Raw genomic sequence first — 23,250 nt, forward strand, 5'->3', positions numbered from 1 at the left:
TCACAGACTGATCAAGAGAGACATAAAAAGCAGAGTAGCACTGGAAAAAGTTGCATTCCTGGCCAAAGGAAGTCTATTAGTATCAAGCATAGGCCTTAATTTGAGGAAAAATTTCCGGGGATGTACGTTTGGGGCACAGCATTGTATGGTAGTGAAACATGGACTGTGGGAAAATGGGAACAGATGAGAATCGAAGCATTTGTGATGTGGTACTACAGAAGAATGTTGGAAACTAGCTGGACTGATAAGGTAAAGAATAAGGATGTCCTCCGCAGAACTGGCGAGGAACGTAGGGAAAACAATGGCAATAAGACGGGACAGAATGATATGACCTGTGTTTCGTCGTCAGGGAATAACTAACATGGTACCAGAGGGAGATGCAGAAGCTAAAATCTGTACGGGAATACAGAGACTGGAATGCATACAGCAAATAATTGAGGGCATAGGTTGCAAGTGCTACTCTGAAGTGAAAGGGTCGGCAAAGGAGGGCCATTCGTGGCGGGCCGCTTCAAAGCCAGCCAGAAGACTGACGACTCAAAAAAAGAGCCTCGATTAAAAGAAATACCACAACAGATTAAAACTGCCTTCCGACACACACCTTAGGGTGGCTTGTGGAGCAGAGATGTAGATGTGGATGTACCACTCGATCGAGCATATGAACTAAATTCGTCGCCCAAACATACAAGACTCACACCTGATGCACCTTCTGCTATGCAGATATTCCATAGACCCCGCTCCTCCTAATCTGACATGTAAAAAGTTACATGTGTATCTTTACCGACTGTGATATAGAGGAACGACAATGTCGTCAAATAGTACCCAACGCATATCTATTGCGCATTCGCGGTGTCTTATCATTCTAAGACCTAATTAACTTGCTTGGCGTTTGATCTGTCTTACAGACGGGAACTCACAAATGCACCAAAACTGAGTCTTCCACACATTAGTTCTACTGAGAGTTGTTTGGTATTTTCGTTTTTTGTTGTTTTAACCTGTGGTTTTGTTCCAGATTTTCATCTGAGAGCACACCACGTTTAGATGTTCCTAAGTTGATAGACACATGAAGACAACATTAAGATCTTCCCGCGTACTTCAAAATGCAAGTGACCTTCGTTCTGCCTGCGACTAAAATAGAATGTACAGCGTTGTTCCTACGGTGGACAACGTTAGTGACTGAAGGTAATTAGGCGACAAACACATTGGAAAAGTGGAAAATCCACTCGCTTGCACAACGGAGCTAAGAATGAGGAAAGCAGCTGTACACGGCGCGACTTTGTTTTGGTCTAGCAAGCCGTGCAGTATACATCTTGAAAACTGTGGTGAAAATATAACGACCCAACGGAGTAAAGATTTTGATTTCACACGTTCACCAGCACAGTGGCAGAATGATTAGACCGTCTCAAAGGCTTTCTAACTGTTTCATTCGTCCTTCGTCTCCTACAGTGCTTCACAACTGTGGCATGGGGCCGATAAATACCGAGAGTATCTCGATCAGCGAAAACACTCAAGTGGCTGAGAAAGAACGCATGTGAATGAATCTTTCATGCTGCGGATAAGCTTGTGTTTTGTATCCTGGCAAATCAGACCTGCGTAAGTGGCTGGGACTCAAACCTGGAACCGTTGAGGGCACTGTCCGCGAAGTGCAAAATTATTAAGAATTCGAGTCCCGATCCGTCACACAAGTTAACCTATGTCTGTTCCGTCACTCTCAAGCACCTTATATACTGTGTATGTGGCTGCTGGAGGAAGAAATTCTTAAATAATAAGCACGGATTTGAGAAAAATCACTATTCTAAAACGTAGACTGCTTTTTTTCCGCATTCGTTCGGATGCTGAATATTTACTTTTCCCACACATGACTCTTCGAATACAACCACGAACTGCTACGCGACAGATTTGTTCTCGGTGTACTTATCTTGTCAAGTTTCCCATGAAAAACCGAGCTTTCGACATTAATCATCATCGTCTTTTCAGGTAAGCGACCGACTGTCCAAGTCGTAACGCAGTCACACCGATACCAGAGATAGTAGTCCCCCTGCTACGAGCGATTACACTGGAGCCAACGATGAAATGTCACTCGCAGCGTCTTTCCCTTCGTGATACAGAGGGTGGCGTCCGCCCCCGGTAGCTGAATCGTCAGCGTGACGGATTGTCAATCCTCTGGGCCCGGGTTCGATTCCCGGCTGGGTCGGGGAATTTTCTCCGCCCAGGGACTGGGTGCTGTGCTGTCCTCATCATCATCCTGTCATCCTCGTCGACTGCAGGTCGCCGAAGTGGCGTCAAATTGAAATACCGGCACCGGCGTACGGCCTGCCCGACGAGGGGCCCCTAGCCATACGATTAAATTAAATGAGGAGGGTGGTCACAAACAGTCAACAAAATTTGTAAGGGTGTTGCAGGTTAGACTACGCTGAGAAATAATTATTAAGAAAACAATTTGATACGTTGCGTCTCTTCCAAATTAACTGGTATTCAAGTTAGCCCATCAAGCACTGCGCGCGAAAATTCAAGCGGCCCATTAGAAGCGGTGCCGCCAAACGTGTCCTTCGTTTGGTTTCCTAAAACCAAACAAGAAAGCAATGCAAAAATCCGACACAGGAGGGTAATAAGGGTCGAATCCGAACCAAACGCTGAAAAGTCCCATGCGTTGTCCTCTGCGCTATGATTACAACTGACACTAATGGTACCTGGATGCCTGCTTCATTTTGCACGCAGAACCGCCTGATTGGCTAACTTCAGTGCTAATTAACTCCAAAACGGCGCTATGTATCAAATTATTTTTCTTAACGATTGTTTCTCTTTACATCCTTCCCTGCAAAACCCATACAAGACTTTCCGACCATTCTTTATAATGTGAGATATTCTTATATGAAATTTTTTCCACCAGCAAACTAATTCCTGCAATCACACACACACACACACACACACACACACACACACACACACGCACGCACTGATATTCTTGATTTTTCTCTCGGATAATCATAAACATTGACCCAGAAATAAGCTAAAGGTACGTTCATTTCCTGGTTCCGATTAATGTTTATGGGAGGTTTCCCTTGACCATCAGGTGAGTACTGGAACTAAAAATCCAGTCCCAAATATTTGCAATTACACACCCAAGAACCGAGACATATGATCGCAAAGAATAAATTTGTACAACAGCAGCCCCCCCTCCCCCCCCCCCCCCCACACACACCCACCCAAAAAGAAGAAGAATTTCATTCCCACATGTGTAGGGAACGAAAGATATGAAAAAAGTTGTTTCTCGGTATCAAGTGACCGCTTCCACGTATTACTGAGTCTGCAGCCGGTATCTTTGTTAAAGCTGTTGTTTCGCGTTCCAGTTTCCACAGACTCTTTGATGACTGAACCACAGTCGACTGAACTGAGGTGTACAATCCTGTTTCGTCAAACAAGACTTTTTGGTTATTCGTGAGGTTGTGATCGACAGTAGCAGAGTTTTCTTTCGGCCGCCCAAGAAAATTATAATTGCACCATGTGGAAATCATGGCCTCAGAGTCCCAGGCGTTTATCATATATCATGAGAACGTGGCAGTAACTACGTGGGACAGTTTATTCAATCCATTTCCCATGCTCCGAATATCAGGTACAGGAATCCAGACAAAAATCTGCTATTGCCAAATGCAGTTTCACCATTAAGCAGACCTGATTGTAGCCCACACTTTAATGTACTGGAACTCAGACAAAAGAGACTGTGGAAATTAGAATACATGTCAAGTGCTAGTCTAATCCCCTCATCAACGCCTGATTCAATTCTGCTACATTCCGGTACCCTTATTTTACTTTTGTTGACATGCGTCTTACAATACCTTGTTCAGTACATTATCCTTTCCATTCCCTTGATCTTCCCAGTTCATAGCCGTCACTGGAAGAATTTCGAAGTCATCAGTAATCCTCAAAGTTTCTATTTCTTCTCCATGATCTTTAATTTCGTTTCCAGATTTCTCCTTGCCTTTCTTCACCATCTGCTCATTGTACAATGGAGCAATATCCGCGATAGGCTACAAACCTGTCTCAACTCCTTCTCCACCAGATTACCTTTCGCTCTCTGTATATTACCACTGCCAACTTCAGAATTTCAAAGAGTGTAATCAGTCAACATTGACAAAAGCTTTCTGTGACTCTGTTCTGACATTTCTCGGAATTTTTGTGTCATAGAAATGTTAACCTGCGAGTCCTTTGCTTTATTCCGATACCATACTGTGATAGTCCTCGCGATTTTTGGCTGTATGTACTGCTCTCCCCTTTTGGTTTTTTGTTTTGATTTCATCATTGTAAGTTGAGCTTTATAGGTCAAGTAATATCGCTGTCACGTTATGTTATAATAGATCTCGCGAGTTTTGGGTGAACTTACTGGTTTCGCCTTTTGGCTATTTGTGCTGCTACCGTTTCCTGGCTTTTAATATTGCTGTCGATTTTTGAAAGTTGATCTTTACAAGTGATCTTCTCGATACCGCTTATATTAATTCTCCCGCTTTCTAACAGTGTTAATTGTTATCGCCTTGTGGCTTCCTGTATTGGCATTAGCCTTTTCATTTGAGCTATGTATATCAAATGATTATTTCGATACTGCGTTTTGTGGTGGTAAGTTCTATGGACCAAGCTGCTAAGGTCATCAGTCCCTAGGCTTACCCACTACTTAATCCAACTGACTTACGCTAAGGACAACACACACACCCATGCCTGAGGGAGGACTCGAACCTCCCACAGGGGGATCCGCGCGAACCGTGGCAAGGCGCCTATGACCGCACGGCTACCCCACGTGGCCACTGCGTTTTATTAAGTACCGTTATTTTTTACTATCTGAATTGCTAGCACCTTTTGTACTGCCGTCTGTTTTTCGCATTCTGCATTAGTATCAGCGTTTTAAGTGGAGCTTTCAATATAAGTGATGTTTCCGATACCGGTTACCGATGGTTTACGCTAATTTTGTCTGCTTTGCGTTTTTGAAAGCAGTCATTCCATCGTGTTTCTTTGGTTGTTTCGTTTTGTATGTTTCACTATTATCGTTATTTGGGGTTGTTATTATTATAGATTTTAATTTTTCCCCGGCCAGCACCACCAATTTTGCGGGCTGTTCCGTTAGCTTTGCTGGAGAGTGAAAATGCATTCTGGGATAAATATCGGAGTGTGCGCCGATCTCAAACATTCTGCAGATTAAAACTGTTTGCCGTACTGGGACTCGAACCTGGCAGTGTAGACTTTCACGGACTAGTACTCTACTGACTGAACTATCCAAGCTTCGCTCTGCCAGGAAGATGTAAATCGTCACACACTCCACTGCAGAGCGAAAATTAGTTCTGAAAACATCCCGCAGCCTGTGGCTCTGTCATGTCTCTGCAATATCCTTCCTTCCAGGAGTGCTGGTCTCACAAGGTATGCAGGAGAACTTTTGCGAAGTTTGGAAGGTAACAGATGAGGTACTGGAGGAAATAGAGTTTTGAGAGTGGGTCATGAGTCGTACTTGGCTAATTAAGTTGGTAGAGCACTTGGGTACGTAAGACAAAGGTCCCACGTTCTAGTCCCAGTCCGATATACAGTTTTAATCCGCCAGGAAGTTCGATATTTATTATTAAGAATTTGTACAATTCTAGTTAAATATTGATGTTTTCGTGTTATGGCAGTCGGTAATGTCACTGACTGCCGTTTTGAAATCATGTTTATGTTGCGTTTTGGGGCTCGTTGTGACACGAATGCTCAAAGCCGAAGGATGGTACCAAAGGCTTTAGTTTAGCCTAGTTTTCTACGCTATGCACTGAGTGACGTCACTGTACAAAGATCTTATTTAAGTTACGAGCCCGCTGCACGAGCGGCGCATCGGGGATGACGTAACGCCGTTGCCAGGCAACCGGCCCGTTGCAAACGGGACGAGCTGGCTGGCGCTCGAGCACTTCCCCGACGCGTGTGACGTCACGCCGGAGAAAGCTGCAGCCCAGGCTATAGGCTACCTGTTGCTCTGCGGCCGGTCAGTGGACCACGCGCGGTTGCGCAACACGCCCGCGGCACGCGGCCTTCACGGTTTCCCTGGCAACGCCGGCGATCAGCCGTGGAAACTCCCCCGAACGTCCCCTTTCGAAACAGTGCAATGTCTCAGCCTACCACAGCGCGAAAGCTTCGGTTTCGGATGGAAGCTTCACTTAATTGCTCGACGCCAGACGGCCTCTTTGGTCTAACGGTTAGCACCGCTGCCTGCTGCACAGGAGGTTCCAGGTTCTTCATCAGCTTGAAATTTTTCTGGGACGTAAACCAGTCACTTCTGCCACGCCAAATGACAAGTTGATTTAATAAGTACTGATATGCAAGTCGCCAAATCTAGAGACTTGCACAAAATGGAAGGCATTAACCACTATTATCCGAGGCTTTGTGCTTACTGATAGATAGATAGCAGAATCTGAGCCCAGAGTTGAAGAGGCAGTGTTGTCTAATTGGCAACAATTTTTTTTTTCTATTTCAATCCTATCAGTCAATCAAATGTTTCATTGCCTTCAGTGTATACTGTGTTATTACCCAATGTGCTCCTCACAACCTCCTCAAATTCTTAAACACACTGCACCTTTCGTTGTCTCCGTGTATTGAATCCTCTATTTCCATTATAGCGAGTTCTGAAGAAATGTACACTGTGTTACAAAACGATACCGATAAACTGCGATGGGCTGTAGAGGATGTCCTGTGGAACAATCTGAGCACAGGAAACCGAGTCCGGAAACTTCATCCAACGACACTACAGAGGGTCGAAGTTACAGCACCTGCCATTAGGCCATCCGTTTGGCAGCAAAAGTGACTTTGTATGCTGACGGCAGGAAGTCTCGCAAACGTTGTTTGTTATTCAGTGATCGCTGCTCGTTGCCACGATAATCAGTGAAAGAGATGAGCCAGCTGCTGTGAAGACAGTTTTTGTCTCCTTCAAATGCGATGCTCTGTTGCCTCTATGGATCATGGTGTCAGACATGGGTCTCTGTTCGCAGATTATGTTTCTTCTGGAACCCTCTAAAATCTCCAGTGGTTTTCGTTATACAGGACAAAAAAATCTGCACATGGAAACTGAAGCCACGGAACATTGCATTCGTAGGAGACGAGGACTGTCTACGCAGAAGCTAGCTCCATTTCTCCGCTCGCGATCGTAGCAATCAGTAGAGATCACTGAATAACAAGCAGCATTGCGGTATCTTCCGCGTGCGATCCGTCAGCATACAAAGTCACGAATGCTGCCGAAAGAGCGGCCTAATGGAAGACGACGAAGCCTGTATTTTCGACACTCTGTAGTGTCGTTGGATGATGGTTTCCGGACACAGGTTCCTACACTCAGGTTGTTCCTCAAGACACCCCCTACAACTCTTCGCAATTTGTCATTATCTTATTGTAGCATCCTGTGTGTACAACAATCTTCTAAGGGGTTTCATGTAGCCCACTACAATTTCCTTTCTTCTGCCCATCTCAGAGTAAGGCTCTGTAACCCTCCGCGGCTATCTCTAGTAGCGTGGTAGTGATTTCCCGATTCTTAACACATGTCCTATCATTCTTATAAAATTTTTTGCTTGGCGATTCAGTGGAGAACACCACATATCAAATGCTTCGATTTCCTTCTTTGTCAGTTTCCCTACGGTCCACGATTAACTTCCATAGAATGCTGTGCATTCTCAGAAATTTCTTCTTGAAATTGAGGCCACTTTTTTATACCTGTAGACTTCTGTTAGTTAGGAATGCCCTCTTTGCCGTCCCTCTTTGCCGTTCTCCACGCTTCGTCCTGGATTTGTTATTTTGCTTCCAAGGTAGCAAAATTCCTTCGCTTCGTGTTCTCCAGATTTGATGTAACGTTTGGCATTAATCCCATGTCTGCTGCTGCCCAGCTTTGATCATTCCTTTGTCTGCTCTCAGTCCATACGCTTTGTTCACAGAAGGACCACAAGGCAATCTCATTTTTGAAACTTTTTACATTAAGGTGCGTGAAGTTGAAAACTGAAATTTCAAACTGTCAAATTCATTCGATGCAACTCTTAAAAATTCTCCAGAATATCGACTTTGAAGTTTTCCGAGCATCTTTAGTATCCTAAAGGAAGGTACAGACACACATCAAAAAAAGTTTTGCATCACCCCAGTTTCCAGAACTCCTGAAGATATATCTTGACTGTGGATATTGTATCACAGACACAGTCCCTTTGACTGTTCAGAGATGTCACCAAACGTGCCCATTCATCAGAAGTGCCTATTAGATGGCGGGGGTTCAACAGTGGATCATTTCCAGTCATTCCACCAGGAAGGAGGTACACGGCTCGTGTTGTCTGTAGTACAACCATGCCTAGACGGTCAATACCTCTGTTCGATCGCGTCCGCATTGTTACTTTTTGCGGTGAAGGACTCTCAAGAAGGGATGTGTCCAGGCGTCTCGGAGTGAATCAAAGCAATGTCGTTCGGACATGGAGGAGATACACAGAGACAGGAATTGTCGATGACATGCCTCGCTCAGGCCGCTCACTACTACTGTAGTGGATGACCGCTACCTACGGATTATGGCTCGGAGGAACCCTGACAGCAACGCCACCATGTTGAATAATGCTTCTCGTGCAGCCACATGACGTCGTGTTGCGACTCAAACTATTGCGCAATAGGCTGCATGATGCACAATTTCGCTCCCGACGTCCATGGCGAGGTCCATCTTTGCAACCACGACACCATGCGGCGCGGTACAGATGGTCCCAAGAACAAGCCGAATGGACCGCTCAGTATTGGCATCACGTTCTCTTCACCGACGAGTGTTGCACTTGCCTTCAACCAGACAATCGTCGGAGACGTGTTTGGAGGCAACCCGGTCAGGGTGAACGCCTTAGACACTCTGTCCAGCGAGTGCAGATAGGTGGAGGTTCCCTGCTGTTTTATGGTGACATTATGCGGGGCCGAAGTATGCCGCTGGTGGTCATGGAAGGCGCCGTAACGGCTGTATAGTACGTGAATGCCATCCTCCTACCGATAGTGCAACCATAACGGCAGCATATTGGTGAGGCATTCGTTTTCATGACCAACAGTTCTCGCCCACGTCGTGCACATCTTGTGAATGACTTTCAGGATAACGGCATAGCTCGACTAGAGTGGTCAGCATGTTCTCCAGACAAGAATCCTATCGAACATGCCTGGGATAGATTGAAAAGAGCTGTTTATGAACGACGTGATCCACCAACCACTCTGAGGGATCTACGCCGAATCGCCGTTGAGGACTGGGACAATCTGGACTAGCAGTAGCTTGATGAACTTGTGGATAGTATGCCACGACGAATACAGGCATGCATCAATGAAAGAGGACGTGCTACTGGGTATTAGAGGTACCGGTGTGTACAGCATTCTGGATCACCATCTCTGAAGGTCTTTCTGTATGGTGGTACAACATGCAATGTGTGGTTTTCATAACCAATAAAAAGGGCAGAAATGATGTTTATGTTGATCTCTACTTTTTTTATGTCTCTATTTCGAAAGACAGCGTGGCTCTTTGTTAGGATGCTTGCCTGCCACGTAGGGGTCCTGGTTTCGAGTCCTGACCGATTAAAATATTTAAACAAAGTGCATGTTATACGAGCATTTCTGTGAAGCTTAAAATAAAAAAAGATGAAAAAAGATCGTTAGCATTTGAGAATGATACCGCTGATTCGATTCTCGTTTTGGTCATCATTTTTTTCTTTTTTTCCAGTCGGTTCGAATATTTACGTCATGTAAATAGAAAATTCATCAAATATATGTTAATGAACTGTAATTTTTATGAAAAACGCAAATCTTATTTTTAATTGCATATCGAACACAAAAATCCAGTTTTCATTGGAATTATAAATCCTTAATTACCGAACTGTTATGAAACATTATAAATAAAGGTTGTTGAAATTTTAAAAAATTACAAATAAATTTTTTGTTTCATTTTATGTATTTTTACGCTTTATGGGAAAGGTCATGGAAGATGCCCGTTGTTTAAAACTTTGACCACAGCTGGGAATGGAACTTTTTTTTAACCAATCATGAAACTTTATTCGATTAAGTGTGTACATACAAATAGCACAACTATTAATAACTGTTACATTATTTTTCGTTTCAGCTTTTCCTCTTAAAGCTATCCTCTTTTATTACAAGTTCAGTGATATCTTTTCGGTGTTACTTCGTTTTGTTTTTGGAAAATTAATTTTTGCTTTTGCTTTCTCTTTTCTCTGCTGCTGACTACTCACTGGCAATGGCTACGACATACGATGGCACTAACACAAAACAAGTCTCTCACGTCACACAATGCCTGCACTCTTGACGTCGGGCTGCACAAGTGGCAGGCGACCATTCTACCATAGAACCACATGGCCCATCAAGAAAAGGAACTTGTTTATGTTTGGGATATTAAAACTGTTCGGATAATTTCGAGGTTTATTTTCTCGAGAAATTTTGGGAGTTGCTTCGAGATATTTTGGGTGATTGATATTTGAGCTGCGAACTTAACGTAACATACTACTAGATATAAAAAAACACAAAAATCTGATTTGCACGTGGTCACCTTGCCAATAGGCTGTTTACCCTATTCAGCTGGTCCTATAAACTTTCCCTCACTCTGCCGAGCAGTCAAGTTGCGCACTGTTTTGATGTCTCAGCTGTCGTAAGAACAACTGGTTCAACTGGTTCTGAGCACTATGGGACTTAACTTCTGAGGTCATCAGTCCCCTAGAACTTAGAACTACTTAAACCTAACTAACCTAAGGACATCACACACATCCATGCCCGAGGCAGGATTCGAACCTGCGACCGTAGTGGTCTCGCGGATCCAGAATGTAGGGTCTAGAACCGCTCGGCCACCCTGGCCGGCCTCGTACGAACACAGACGCTACACTGCAACGGGTTGCATTCAGTTATATTACGAGAGCCACTGGACAGACACATGGATGCTGCCGTGCGGTTTGTGTCTCCACAGCCACTTCTTTGCAGTTGCATCTTAAGCTGTTCCCTCCTCATCCTCCTCCTCCTCCTCCTTCTAGTCCTCCTCCCACTCATCGAGGAGAATATACCTATTTACGCTCCCGAAGTAATTGCAACTAAAGTATTTTCACTACAGTGTGCGGGTTCCTATCTCTCTCTCTCTCTCAACATCGTCAGCATAGGTAATGGAGCGTTGCCCAGGAGACCTTCGTCCTTTACGACAGCGCTGAAGAAAATTGCCGCGCGAGAGGACACTAACTCTATTAATAAGCAAACAGCTGTGGGAACAGTGCCGCCGCGACGCGCCTAACTGTTGAAGGCTGGGGTCCGTGACTCGCGGTTACGTCACAATGGCAACATCAGCACAAGGCCGTCCTTGGCGCCTTCTCAGCAGCCGGCTCGTTACCAGACGTGCATGACCCGGAGGGCCGCAGCCCGCTGCTTCCGCGTGGTAACGCCCAGGAGCGCCGACTCATACTCCATTAGCGTAAAACAGCGCGTGACGCCTCTGCGTAGGTTGTCCTAGAAACTGTGAGGACTGATTCCTCACACCGACACAAGAGAAAAACACATGCAAAAGTCCTTCGTTAAAGAGAGTCTCTCTCTCTCTCTCTCTCTCTCTCTCTCTCTCTCTCTCTCTCTCTCTCTCTAACATACACGTATCTTGATTTTGCATTTGCATTTGCAATGAGCGGTCGCAAGGTTTTAATCGTTGCTTCTAAACATAAAGTTACGTAATTAATTTTATGTTTATTTCATCCATACGGTTAAAGAACGTGGTAGCTCCTTTCGTACGGAATACTGTAACCAGCCACAAGTTTTTTTTAGATATAATTTTATTGTACCGTTACTAGTTCCGGGCCTAAGCCCATCGTCAAACGGCAACGTTGATTTCTTAGCAATCTTTATTTATGTGTCCTAAAATGTAACGAAGTCTAGTGATTACACAGTGTACAAAAGATGTTACATTCCATATCAGCTCTATACATTGTACTTACATCATGAAATGCTCTCGATTACATAATACACTGAAGCGCCAAAGAAACTTGTATAGGCATGCGTATTCAAATACAGAGATATGTAAACAGGCTGAATATGGCGTTGCGGTCGGCAGCGCCTATATGGTGCAGTTATTAGATCGGTTACTGGTGCTATAGCGGCACGTTGTCGCGATTTAAGTGAGTTTGAACGTCATGTTACAGTAGGGGCACGAGCGATGCGACACAGGATCCCCGATGTAGTGATGAAGTGGGGATTTTCCCGTACAACCACTTCAAGAGTGTACCGTGAATATCAGAAATCCGGTAAAAAATAGTTCAAATGGCTCTGAGCGCTATGGGACTTAACTTCTAAGGTCTTCAGTTCCCGGCCGGCGGGAATCCGGTAAAACATCAAATCTACGATATCGCTACAAACGGAAAAAGATCATGCAACAATGGGACCAACGACAACTGAAGAGAATCGTTCAACGCGAGGGAAGTGCATCCCTTCCGCAAATTGCTGCAGATTTCAATGCTGGGCCATCAACAAGTGTCAGCGTGCGAACCATTCAACGAGTCATCATCGATGCGGACTTTCGGAGCCGAAGGTCCACTGTGTTTGATGACTGCACGACACCTACCTTTACGCCTCGCCCGGACTCGTCAACACCGACATTCCACTGTTGATGACTAGAAACATGTTGCCTGGTCGGACAAGTCAAATTGTATCGAGTGGCTGGAGGTATAGGGGTGTGGAGACAAACTCACGAATCCATGGACCCTGAATGTCAGGAGGGAACTGTTCAAGCTGGTGGAGGCTCTGCAATGGTGTGGGAGCGTATGCAATTAGAGTGATATGGAACCCCTGATACGCCTAGATACGACTCTGACAAGTGACACGTACTAAGCATCCTGTCTGATCACCTGCATCCATTCATGTCCATTATGCATTCAGACCGGCAATTCCAGGAGAACAATACGACACCCCACAAGTCCAGAATTGCCACAGAGTGGCTCCAGGAACACTCTTCTGAGTGTAAATACGTCCACTGGCCACCAAACTCCCCAGACATGAACATTATTGAGCATATCTGATGCCTTGCAACGTACTGTTCAGAAGATGTCTCCACCCCTTCGTTCTCTTACGGATTTGTAGAGAGCGCTGCAGGATTCATGGTGTCAGTTCCATTCAGCGCTACTTCAGACATTAGTCGAATCCATGCCACGTCGTCTTGCGGCACTTCTGCGTGCTCGCGGGGTCCCTACACGATATTACGCAAGTGAACAAGTTTCTTTGGCTCTTCAGTGTATAAGGGAGAGATGTGATTCTCTTTTCAGATCCATGCTCATCCATGAGCTAAACTAAATACACGATGGCAGATACATTTGTTTACGTCGGCTGCTGATTTGATGAGCTAAAAATTTACCGGTATGCAGATAGGCGTACATCTAGAGTTCCTGCAGAGATACTTCTTTGCAGTACAGATAATTTCAAAGTTATACACTTAATTATGTTTGAAAGATGCTGGTAACTGCCAAAGAAGAATATTCTCTCCTTCAATTAATTATTGTTTCTATCATTTGAAATTCTAAGGATTGTATGAAATTTTGAAAGACCATTTTGTTTCTTAATCGTAGTTCATCATTCCGGATGCAGTCATGTTTACTGTGAATGTGATCCTACATTTCTAATTCTTGAAACAAATTCATTCGTACCTTTGTTTCCGCAACATGTAATCTTGCTAAGTTTTCTTCGATTGTTATCTCTGTGTTTCTGCGTTGACCCAAGTGAGCTGAGAAAGCTGATTTATTTAGATTTTTCAGCCAGAGAGCATCGACGTGTTATCGGTATCGTACGCTGAAATTCGTACCAGTCTGGCCATTATAAAATTCAGGACACACAGAAAAGTTCAGTTTATAAATTCCCAACTTGCGGTGTACTTCATTCTTTAAGTTATGAACCATTTTGTCTCTCATTTTATTGTGTGTGGAAAAACTAATTTTGTTATTTTTAGGATAGAATAAATATGCAGTCTGATGTGACACCTTACCAATGAATGGTAAGCCGACATATTTCAGAGTTTTGAGGAGCTATTTGTGCTAAAGTGCTGTTTGATGTGGTCGATAGAGCTATCTTTGTTACTGTATTTGTTTTTAATTCTGTTGTCAAGTTTTGATGGTGTCAGAGGTGTAACCATTATTGTGAGCTATTAGTTCTTCGGAATATCAAATGAACAGCCGATGTAAACAGAAGTATCCGCCATCTTTTATTTAGTTCAGCTCAAGGATCAGCATGCATCGAAAAAGAGTGTCAAACGTCTCTCTTATAATGTGTAAAAAGAGACCTTTTCATGAAGCAAGAGCTTAAAAATGTATTAAAACAGTCTTGACCGCAAGAAAATATTTATTTATAACGTACCGGTTTCGGTCAGAATGTGGCCCTCTTCAGACTATTTCTAACATGATAGCAGACGATGGCGATGAACGGAGCGCAATATGCCTCCACGAACGTCAGCTGCTCATTCAGCAGTTGATGTTCATGATGGTATGCTGATAAAATGTCCGCACACAAACCACCAGTTTTAGGTGGCCTACAGGAATAGGTTTGAGGAAGCATGCATGCTGGGAATTGTAGGTATAACCAAACTGATCATGCCGAATAAAATGTGTTGGAGCCCTGTCTACATCTATACAGAGAGAGCCACAGGGCGGTGCATCGCGGTGAGTACTTCTGGTACGACTACAACTCACCTGGCCGCCCCCGCTCCCTCCCCTTTTTCACTGTCCCTTTCACGCGGGAAAAACGACCGTCGTTTTAAGTTGTAATTGACTCAGGTGTCTGTCTTCATTCGTGATAGTCCTATGAAATCAAATGAATCTATTTGAAACATCCTGTAGTTTGTAGGAAGAATATTTGCCATACCAGCACTCGAATCTCGGCCTTTGCCCTTCGTGGGCAACGCTATTGCCAACTGAGCCAGCATAGCACGTTTAATGTGGTCATCGCTCTGCCTCACTCGTAGGAGCATGCTCACGAAAAAACATTCGAGTATAGTTGTGTACATAGATTCAACAAACCCCTCCGTACATCAGTCTTCTGGTGTACACTGGGACCACAGCTGTTACTGTATCGCCTTCCGGAGTGGCTGTGCGGTTCTAGGCGCTACTGTCTGGAACCGAGCGACTGCTACGGTCGCAGGTTCGAATCCTGCCTCGGGCATGGATGTGTGTGATGTCCTTAGGTTGGTTAGGTTTAAGTAGTTCCAAGTTCTAGGCGACTGATGACCTCATAAGTTAAGTCGTATAGTGCTCAGAGCCATTTGAACCATTTGTTACTGTATCTTTCGATATCACCAACAGTCGTATTTACTGGTTTATTTGTATGCAGCTGGTTTCGGTCTGAGAATACACCATCTTCAAGACCCGCTATGCGTCTTAGTGATCAACAAAACGTACCTGTTGTTCTGAAATCAGATCCACCAGTAGTGCAGGTAAGGAACATCACAGAATTGGTGCCGAAAGAATGCACTCTTTTTGGTTGCTCTGTCGACTTTAGATTATCGATAGTACTCTCGGAAATAAACGTGTATCCAGCATCCGTTCCAGTTATAAAGGAATAGAACGGTTCTATTGCACACAGCGTAACAGAAATTCCTAGAAACGCGTCGCGTTCTTTTTCCCGTTATATTGCGTCGAGCAGTTATGTCGCGTTTGCTGTGAGTCATAGGCTTGGAGCGGTGGATCAGCGGTGCTCTTTTCACTGTTTCAGGAACTGTGTCCACCATGGAGCCCTGCAGACGTCTCGTGGCAGGGGCTGTCATCCTCAGCTGCATCCTTGGACTGAACGCTGCCGTGTTGAAAGGTTGGTTCTCCTCTTATTTAAGAAGTTTCGGGCTTGCAGCAGGTTGTCGTTCAATACACACCACGATATTTCGAGTGTGCAGCAGCCTGCCATCCTCAGGTGATCCATCGAAGACACGAAGACTTCCTCCGTTCACCAGTGTATTACTGCGCTGTGTGTATTCCGCACATGCTTTAAAATTAACTACAGAACCCGACGGCAGCGCTCTCGCAGTTCGAAAGACGGAACTCAGCTGTCGTCAGGTTTGCCACTCACTGTGACCAGGCAGGCAAGCAGTCGGATAACAAACGACAAAAAAATTAAAAGTTTTCGTTATTTTCCCCTCACTTGTACTATGAAAACTTGTTTCTTGGTAAATTTCATTATTCTAGGTCACCGGGAAGTACCCTATAGGTTTTGTTGAGAGAGTTTGCGAGTATAAAAAAATGTGACATAAATGGTCGTATCGTTCGACTGCACTGTCTGAGAAGCACCAGTTTTTTACAATGCGAAGAGAGTAGTGTGTGATATAAATTTCAGCTTCATATGTCTACACGTTCCTGAGCAAAAATGTTTGCAGCAGTTGTACATACAGATGGACAACAACATGATTCGATAATGAATCCATTTTTACCTATTGACGTACGCAATCCTAAAAGGACGTGCTGTTCATATCCTCATAACAAATAAATCTAAAAGAAAGGCAGTCAAGTTGACTAAATGTTCTTTGGTGGCTAAACAACATTGCTTGATACATTTTTTTTATTTTGCATCTGTGCAAAAAGTTGAGATGAACAAGATAAATGAGATAAACTGTACGATGCGTACAGCACCTTTCATATGTTCTAGAAATTTCCAAGGAAGTTTAGAAATGTCCTCGATACATTGTGTAAACTAATAACGCAGTTCCTTTTGTTTTGCAGATCCTGCAATAGTGGAAGCTGCAACATTTGATGCAAAGTTCCCTGGCGCAAGTTACGGCATCCCTGTCGTCGGTGGAGACCAACCTTCCGGCGGAGCTCTAAAATCCAACTTCAAGAGGTTCGTCGTCAGCAGAGGAACCCCGAACTTTGCCTCAACCGGAAATTTCCAGACAGTCGTTGGGGATCCCCGTGTGATAGACGATACTTCCTTGACGACGGACTCTGCACAACCGATAATAAACGTTCCGGAAGTGGGAACGTTAGTGGAACAGTCTAGCGACGCTCCCGACTCCAGCCTCACAGTTGCAAATGAAAGTCGCGAAATCTCCTCGCTGGATAGCGAAGGCGGACTCATACTTCCAAAACAATTGGAAGACATAGTCAGAGTTGGAGCCAAGTTTCTTCCCGGCAGAAACGAAGCACCTGCAGACGCGACAAAGGAAGCTCCAGTCATCGATATCTCGCAATCTGGCAGTAGCCATATTGGTCAGGTGCCCGGCCAAGTTGGCAGCGAGATCGGAACTACAGCTGTTAACAAGCAGCCTACAGTGCTTACTGCTGTGACGCCAATGGAAGAAAACAGAGGTGCGATGAAGTGGACGTACTACGAGACTGTTGTAAGTGATAAACAAGATTCGGGCGTTCCGCAGATTGCTGACGTGGCCGCAACTGTAGAAATGGTGACTGATCCACCAACTGACTATTCTGCCGTGGAGGAAACAGCAAAGAATGAGAGCAAAGTATCTCTACCAGTGCAGCCAGCGACCGAAAGACTGGATGACATTGCAGAAGGAGTCACGGCGACTGAGCCGGCAGAGAACTTTGACCATCAGGAAGCTGGTGTGACACCACTAGTCGACCATGACACCACTGTGCAGCAGATGGAATCTGAGTCGGTGAAGTTGATGGACGTGACAACAGAGACGGAGCAGTTTGTGGGAGAGACTACGGTTATTTCAGAGGACTGGGGAGTTCATCGTTCTGAGACGAAAGAGGCCACAGGGAGACAGCTGGAAGACAAATATTACCATCGTGACACCGAACCGCTGTCGGAGGAGGACAACGAGATTGGCGGAAGTCACTTCGATGACGGAGACGCAGACGTCGACGCCGGCGGTGACTGTTCGCGGCCGTGTGAGCTCGGGGCGCCGCCGCGCGTCTGCAAGTTCACGTTCCACGTGGAGTGGTACCACACGATGAGCAAAGCGTGTTTCGGCTGTCCCAACAACGCGTCCGACTGCGAACGGCCGCACTGCGTGCCCGCCGATGGGATCGAACGCCCTATCATCGTCGCCAACAGGCAGATGCCCGGACCCACCATCAGCGTGAGTATCATCATATTTTATCATAATTTTTATCATTCAGAAAGGGTGATTCGAATCCTAGTGATGGTGACAAACTCGTCACCAGAATTTCAGCGGTACAAAAGATACTCGTTGGTTCAGTAAAAACTTGCAGGATGAAAGACCACGGTCCCAGCATAAAACTATCCCCTCCGACTGTGGGAAACATATTTGGAGGTAACGCCATAGCTGTATGAAGGGCTCGAGGGGTTCCCGAATTTACAGAGCTGTACGGAGGGCATCACCATTCGTTACGTGATGGTAACTTCCAAAGATAATCAAGCAGTCGGCATCATGAGCCGAAAGGTAGTGCCCTGTAAATTCGACGGTATTCAGGCCCTTGATGCTACTGCTGTTTTACCTCCGAAGGTGTCTCCCACTTTCGGAGAAGAAACATCAAGGAATAGTTTTATATATTAATCAAGGCCTTTCTTTCGGGAAATTTTAACTGGACTAAATACCCGCCGTCAAAGTTTACACTGTATGATAGAGAGTTCTTGTTTGTTACTGAGAGCCGGCCGAAGTGGCCGTGCGGTTAAAGGCGCTGCAGTCTGGAACCGCAAGACCGCTATGGTCGCAGGTTCGAATCCTGCCTCGGGCATGGATGTTTGTGATGTCCTTAGGTTAGGTTTAACTAGTTCTAAGTTCTAGGGGACTAATGACCTCAGCAGTTGAGTCCCATAGTGCTCAGAGCCATTTGAACCATTTTTTTTGTTACTGAGATTCTTTGAGGTCTTAATCAGAGTCCTGAATCACTACCCCCGTATTTCACACTAGTTTCCGCAAGCACGCCATCAGAACATATATATTGCAGATGTACTGGTAAACTGAGTCCTGCATCCTTGTGCGGGAAGATCGAGCCATTTGGCTTTGAAATAAGTTGCGTGCACTCTATAAAATAATGACTAAATCTGGTTGAGTAAATAAAATAACCTGCTCGCATAGCTTAACGCCCAGCGCGCTGGCTTGCGAGATAGCAGGTGAGCCAGACCTGCATCTAAAACGCTCTGCGATTAACGACAGATGGTCCGGTGTATTGGACAGCCAGAGTGCTGTTTTGTGGTGGTTTTCTACACCTGTGGAGGCAAACGCTGACCTGATACCCAATCTCCGTCTTGGAAAACACGACATGCCACAGTTAAAATACGATAAGGCACAGAACAGAGTTTACACCACATCATTTTATCCGTAATGGTTTGTGCACACTGCGACTGTATTTATCACTGAGCAAAAAAAATTGCAACCAGCCACACTTTCTGATCAAAGTTTTATTTTTTTATAACCCGTTTCGGGCTCAGACCCTCGTCAGAAGGCAAAGAGAATTTCATGCACTAATTTTACATTATTTTGGTCTTGAGGAAAAGAGTATCTTCATGCATTACAACGTACGGGTCTGTATATGTTATATGGAGCATGCTGAATGATAAAATTTACTGAATATAAATACCTGATGCAGACCGTTGTGCTGTAATCCGCAAAGAAAAAAAACCTTTCCTCAAGCCGAAAATAATGTGAAATTTGAGACGATACGCTCAGATCGTAAAGTAGTTACGCAATGCTGTCGTCAACACCCAGTGCTGTACCCTGTTGTAGTGCTATGCTGCTGCCTTCCTCCAACCTTTGGACTGATAGACCCAGCCAGCTACTTGGGGACCTACAGTTTAAAGTGGATTCCGAATGACGGTGTAACTCGGCATTTTTCATATCGTTAAACATTGCCAGAGGAGAAAGTAGATCTTGCCGACAGACAAAAATACTAGGATTGATCGGGATCGAACCCAAAATCCTTAGATTTGTAGTTTGGTACTTTATGACTGATCCACCGAGCCATACTCTCTACGCAGACACAAAGAATTCATCAAAAAGCGTTTTTTTCCTTAAGCGATATTTAGAGTTTGCACCTTTCACTAAAGATAGTGGCAATAGTGAAGTTTAAAATAGACTTTCAAAAACCGACAAAACCAAAAAACACCGGAATTCTTTTGACAGAATAAACACGAGGAAAGAAGCACTCCGCCTTCTGGCCACAAGTGGCCCATCGGGACCATCCGACCGCCGTGTCATCCTCAGTTGAGGATGCGGAGAGGAGGGGCACACCGCTCTCCCAGTCGTTACGATGATTTTGTGTGACCGGAGCCGCTACTAGCCGGTCGAGTAGCTCCTCAATTGGCATCACGAGGCTGAGTGCACCCCTAAAAATGGCAACAGCGCATGGCGGCCCGGATGGTCACCCATCCAAGTGCCGGACACGCCCGACTGCGCTTAACTTCGGTGATCTCACGAGAACCGGTGTACCCACTGCGGCAAGGCCGTTACCTAAACACGAGGAAAGAGAGAGTGGATAAATAAAAATTTGGGCCTAAAATCTTCTATTTTCTTCCGTGAAGTTGTCAAACCTGATATCTCCACCATAACCAGCAAGGAAATTGCGAATGTCATTAAGTCGGATTCCGCCTCTGTACCAAATAGGTGTTTTCCCCTGGTGGCCAATTTACGAATGCGCTCAGTAGAGTGTGATATTGGTGACAGAGCTTCAGAAGAAAAACCTCATTGCTTAATGCACAACGAGGAGCTGCAGCGCAGTGGTACTCCCTCGAACTGAGTTTCTTCTTGAAGTTTCCTACATAAGGAAAACAAGTGTGCCTAAGAATGGACCTCCTGCTCTGGTGCCTCTATCAGTTGCCTTATTTAACACAGATTCTGTATGTTTCTTGTTTGACTGTACGGAGCCTGAGGTTTGAAGCAGGGTGTGTGCGTGTGGCAGGTGTGCCAACACGACATCGTGCAGGTGGACGTGGTGAACGGCATGACGGAGGAGACGACCAGCGTGCACTGGCACGGCCAGCACCAGCGCGGCTCGCCGCACATGGACGGCGTGCCCTTCGTGACGCAGTGTCCCATAGGGCCCGCCTCCGCCTTCCGCTACCGCTTCGTCGCGGAGACCCCGGGCACGCACTTCTGGCACTCACACACCGGTACGTACTGCAGGCGTGCTACACCGCAACGGCAGAGCAAGTTAGTGCAACCGCTAATAAACTACACACGCACCCGGGAGGAAGGAAGATTTGGCTTAAGCGTCCCATCGACAAGACACGGAGCACAAGCGTTGAATGTTTCAAGGATGGAAAGAAAATCGGCCGTGCCCTTTCAAGGGAACCATCCCCGCATTTCCCTTGATCGATTTATGGGAATCACGGAAAATCAGTTACATGTAAAGTTTAAAAAAAAAGATTTAAAATTTTCTATAAAACTTTTTAAAACCTTCGAAATTTTTTGTCTCAATCACATTTAACATTACAATTCCTTTTTCACAAAGTGATGACCAGTTTCGGTAGCTTAACTACCATCTTTAGATCTGAGAGCAGACAAACGAAAAGGAATGTTGCCTTAAGTAACAAAGTTATACAAAAATTACTATTGGCTTACTTTTAAAAAAATTTACAGGGAATTAACATACCATATACAGTATTATAAATATACTAGACCGTTGCATCGTCCATAACATTCTTAGCTTGAGTCAAGGGCAAAATGTGCTATGTACCGCCTTACAAGAATTTAAGGGAAACATATTATGCACTGGCAAACAAATAATAATAAGAAATGTCTATTTAGACAAAGGCTAATTTGTTGAACGTAGCACGTTATCTATTACAGCAACTGAAACAGAAAAGCCTGCAAAGCATCGTAAATTTTTTTTATACGTTGAAGCTCCCATGTAATTATTTCAGTTACAGCCAGCATCGGTAAGCAATTGCTGTCATAGGTAACGTAATACATTCAACGAATTAGCCTTTCTCTAAATGAATTATTCTTATTTGTTTGCCACTTCATAAGATATTTCCCTTAGGTTCGTTTTGGCTGTACGTGGCACATTTAACCTGGAGATTTAAAATAAGAATGTTAAGGAAGATGCAATCGTCTTGTACACTGCCAATGCATTTATAATACTACATGTAGTATGTTAATACCCTCTAATTTTTTTTAAAAAGTAAGCCAATAGCAATTGTTACATAACTTTGTTACTTAAGGCAACATTTCTTCTCGTTTGTCTCTTCTCAGATCTGAAGATTTTAACTGAGCTACCGAGGCTAGTCACCAGTTTGTAAAAATTTTCTAATGCTCCATTTTGAAAGTTTTAACAAGTTTCATAGAAAGTTTTTAAATTTTTTACAACTTTACAACTTCACAATTGATTATCTGCTCATGATCGCTTTCTCCTGTTCTGACAATGTGCGATATATTTAGTGACAGAAAACGTAAATCTAGGCCGTGCAGGGTAGCCGAGCGGTCTGTGACGTCTTGTAACGGTCCGCGCGGCTCCTCCTGTCAGAGGTTCGAGTCTTCCCTCGGGCATGGGTGTGTCTGTTGGCCTTAGCGTAAGTTGGCTTAAGTTAGATTAAGTAGTAAGTAAGCTAAGGGACCGATGACCTCAGCAGTTTGGTCTCGTAAGACCTTACCACGAACTTCCAAACTTCCTAAATCTAGAAAGTCTGAACCCCCGGCCTCTCGAATGCGAGTGCAATATGCTAACCGCTGCGCCACGTCGCTCGGTAACACGCTCTCAGGAGCGGGGCCGTACTTAGGACCTACAGACCCTTAAGCTGAATGTGTGGTGCGGTCCCTACCAAGGGAAACTTTTTGGTAACTAAACCAGTGCTTGACGAAGCTATAGAGCGTAAAAACTGTGGGGGATTGGAATTTATCCACCAAATAACTTTGGACGTTGTGTGCAAGTACTGCTATGAAAAAGAGCTTGGCACAGGAGAGCAATGCGTGGCGTGTCACGTCAAACCAGTCTGAAGACGGACAGAAGACAAACTAGACAAGATGTAACCTGAAACAAAATTATCATGGGCACATACCATATCGTAAATTAATTGATAAAGGAAGAATAGGCGCAAAACACAGAGTTATGCAGAGAAGAATTTCTCAATACCTGCCATCAAAATCATAGCAGGCAATTCCTATTTGCAACATATCGCATGACATCAACCAATATTCATGGCAGCAGGTAACGAAGCAGTATTTGTGTCATTCGAGACTCTTAACGGTACTTGGGCTCTAGCCACGATACTTGGGCTCTAGGCAAGATGTTGAACTGTCTAAACTTCAAACAAAAGTTCATATGAATGTTCAGCGTCATACAGTGACGTCGTGGCATGAGCATAACACAGATTTCTTCTGTGCGGGTATCTAAAGAACTTATGTTG

The 23,250-nt window shown here is 44.7% G+C and overlaps 1 protein-coding gene across 1 annotated transcript in view; it reads left to right on the plus strand.

Moving 5' to 3' along the window:
- LOC124595139 overlaps positions 1 to 23,250 on the plus strand; it is a 59,079-nt gene that overhangs the window by 12,943 nt on the left and 22,886 nt on the right. Inside the window, exons 2-4 of the mRNA XM_047133738.1 lie at positions 15,703 to 15,795; positions 16,698 to 18,022; positions 20,805 to 21,015. Coding sequence (XP_046989694.1) covers positions 15,717 to 15,795; positions 16,698 to 18,022; positions 20,805 to 21,015 — 1,615 coding nt within the window. The 5' untranslated portion in view covers positions 15,703 to 15,716. The remainder of the gene's footprint in view (positions 1 to 15,702; positions 15,796 to 16,697; positions 18,023 to 20,804; positions 21,016 to 23,250) is intronic.

The sequence above is a fragment of the Schistocerca americana genome, chromosome 2, assembly GCF_021461395.2.
Source record: "Schistocerca americana isolate TAMUIC-IGC-003095 chromosome 2, iqSchAmer2.1, whole genome shotgun sequence".
Classification (NCBI taxonomy): Eukaryota; Metazoa; Arthropoda; class Insecta; order Orthoptera; family Acrididae; genus Schistocerca; species Schistocerca americana.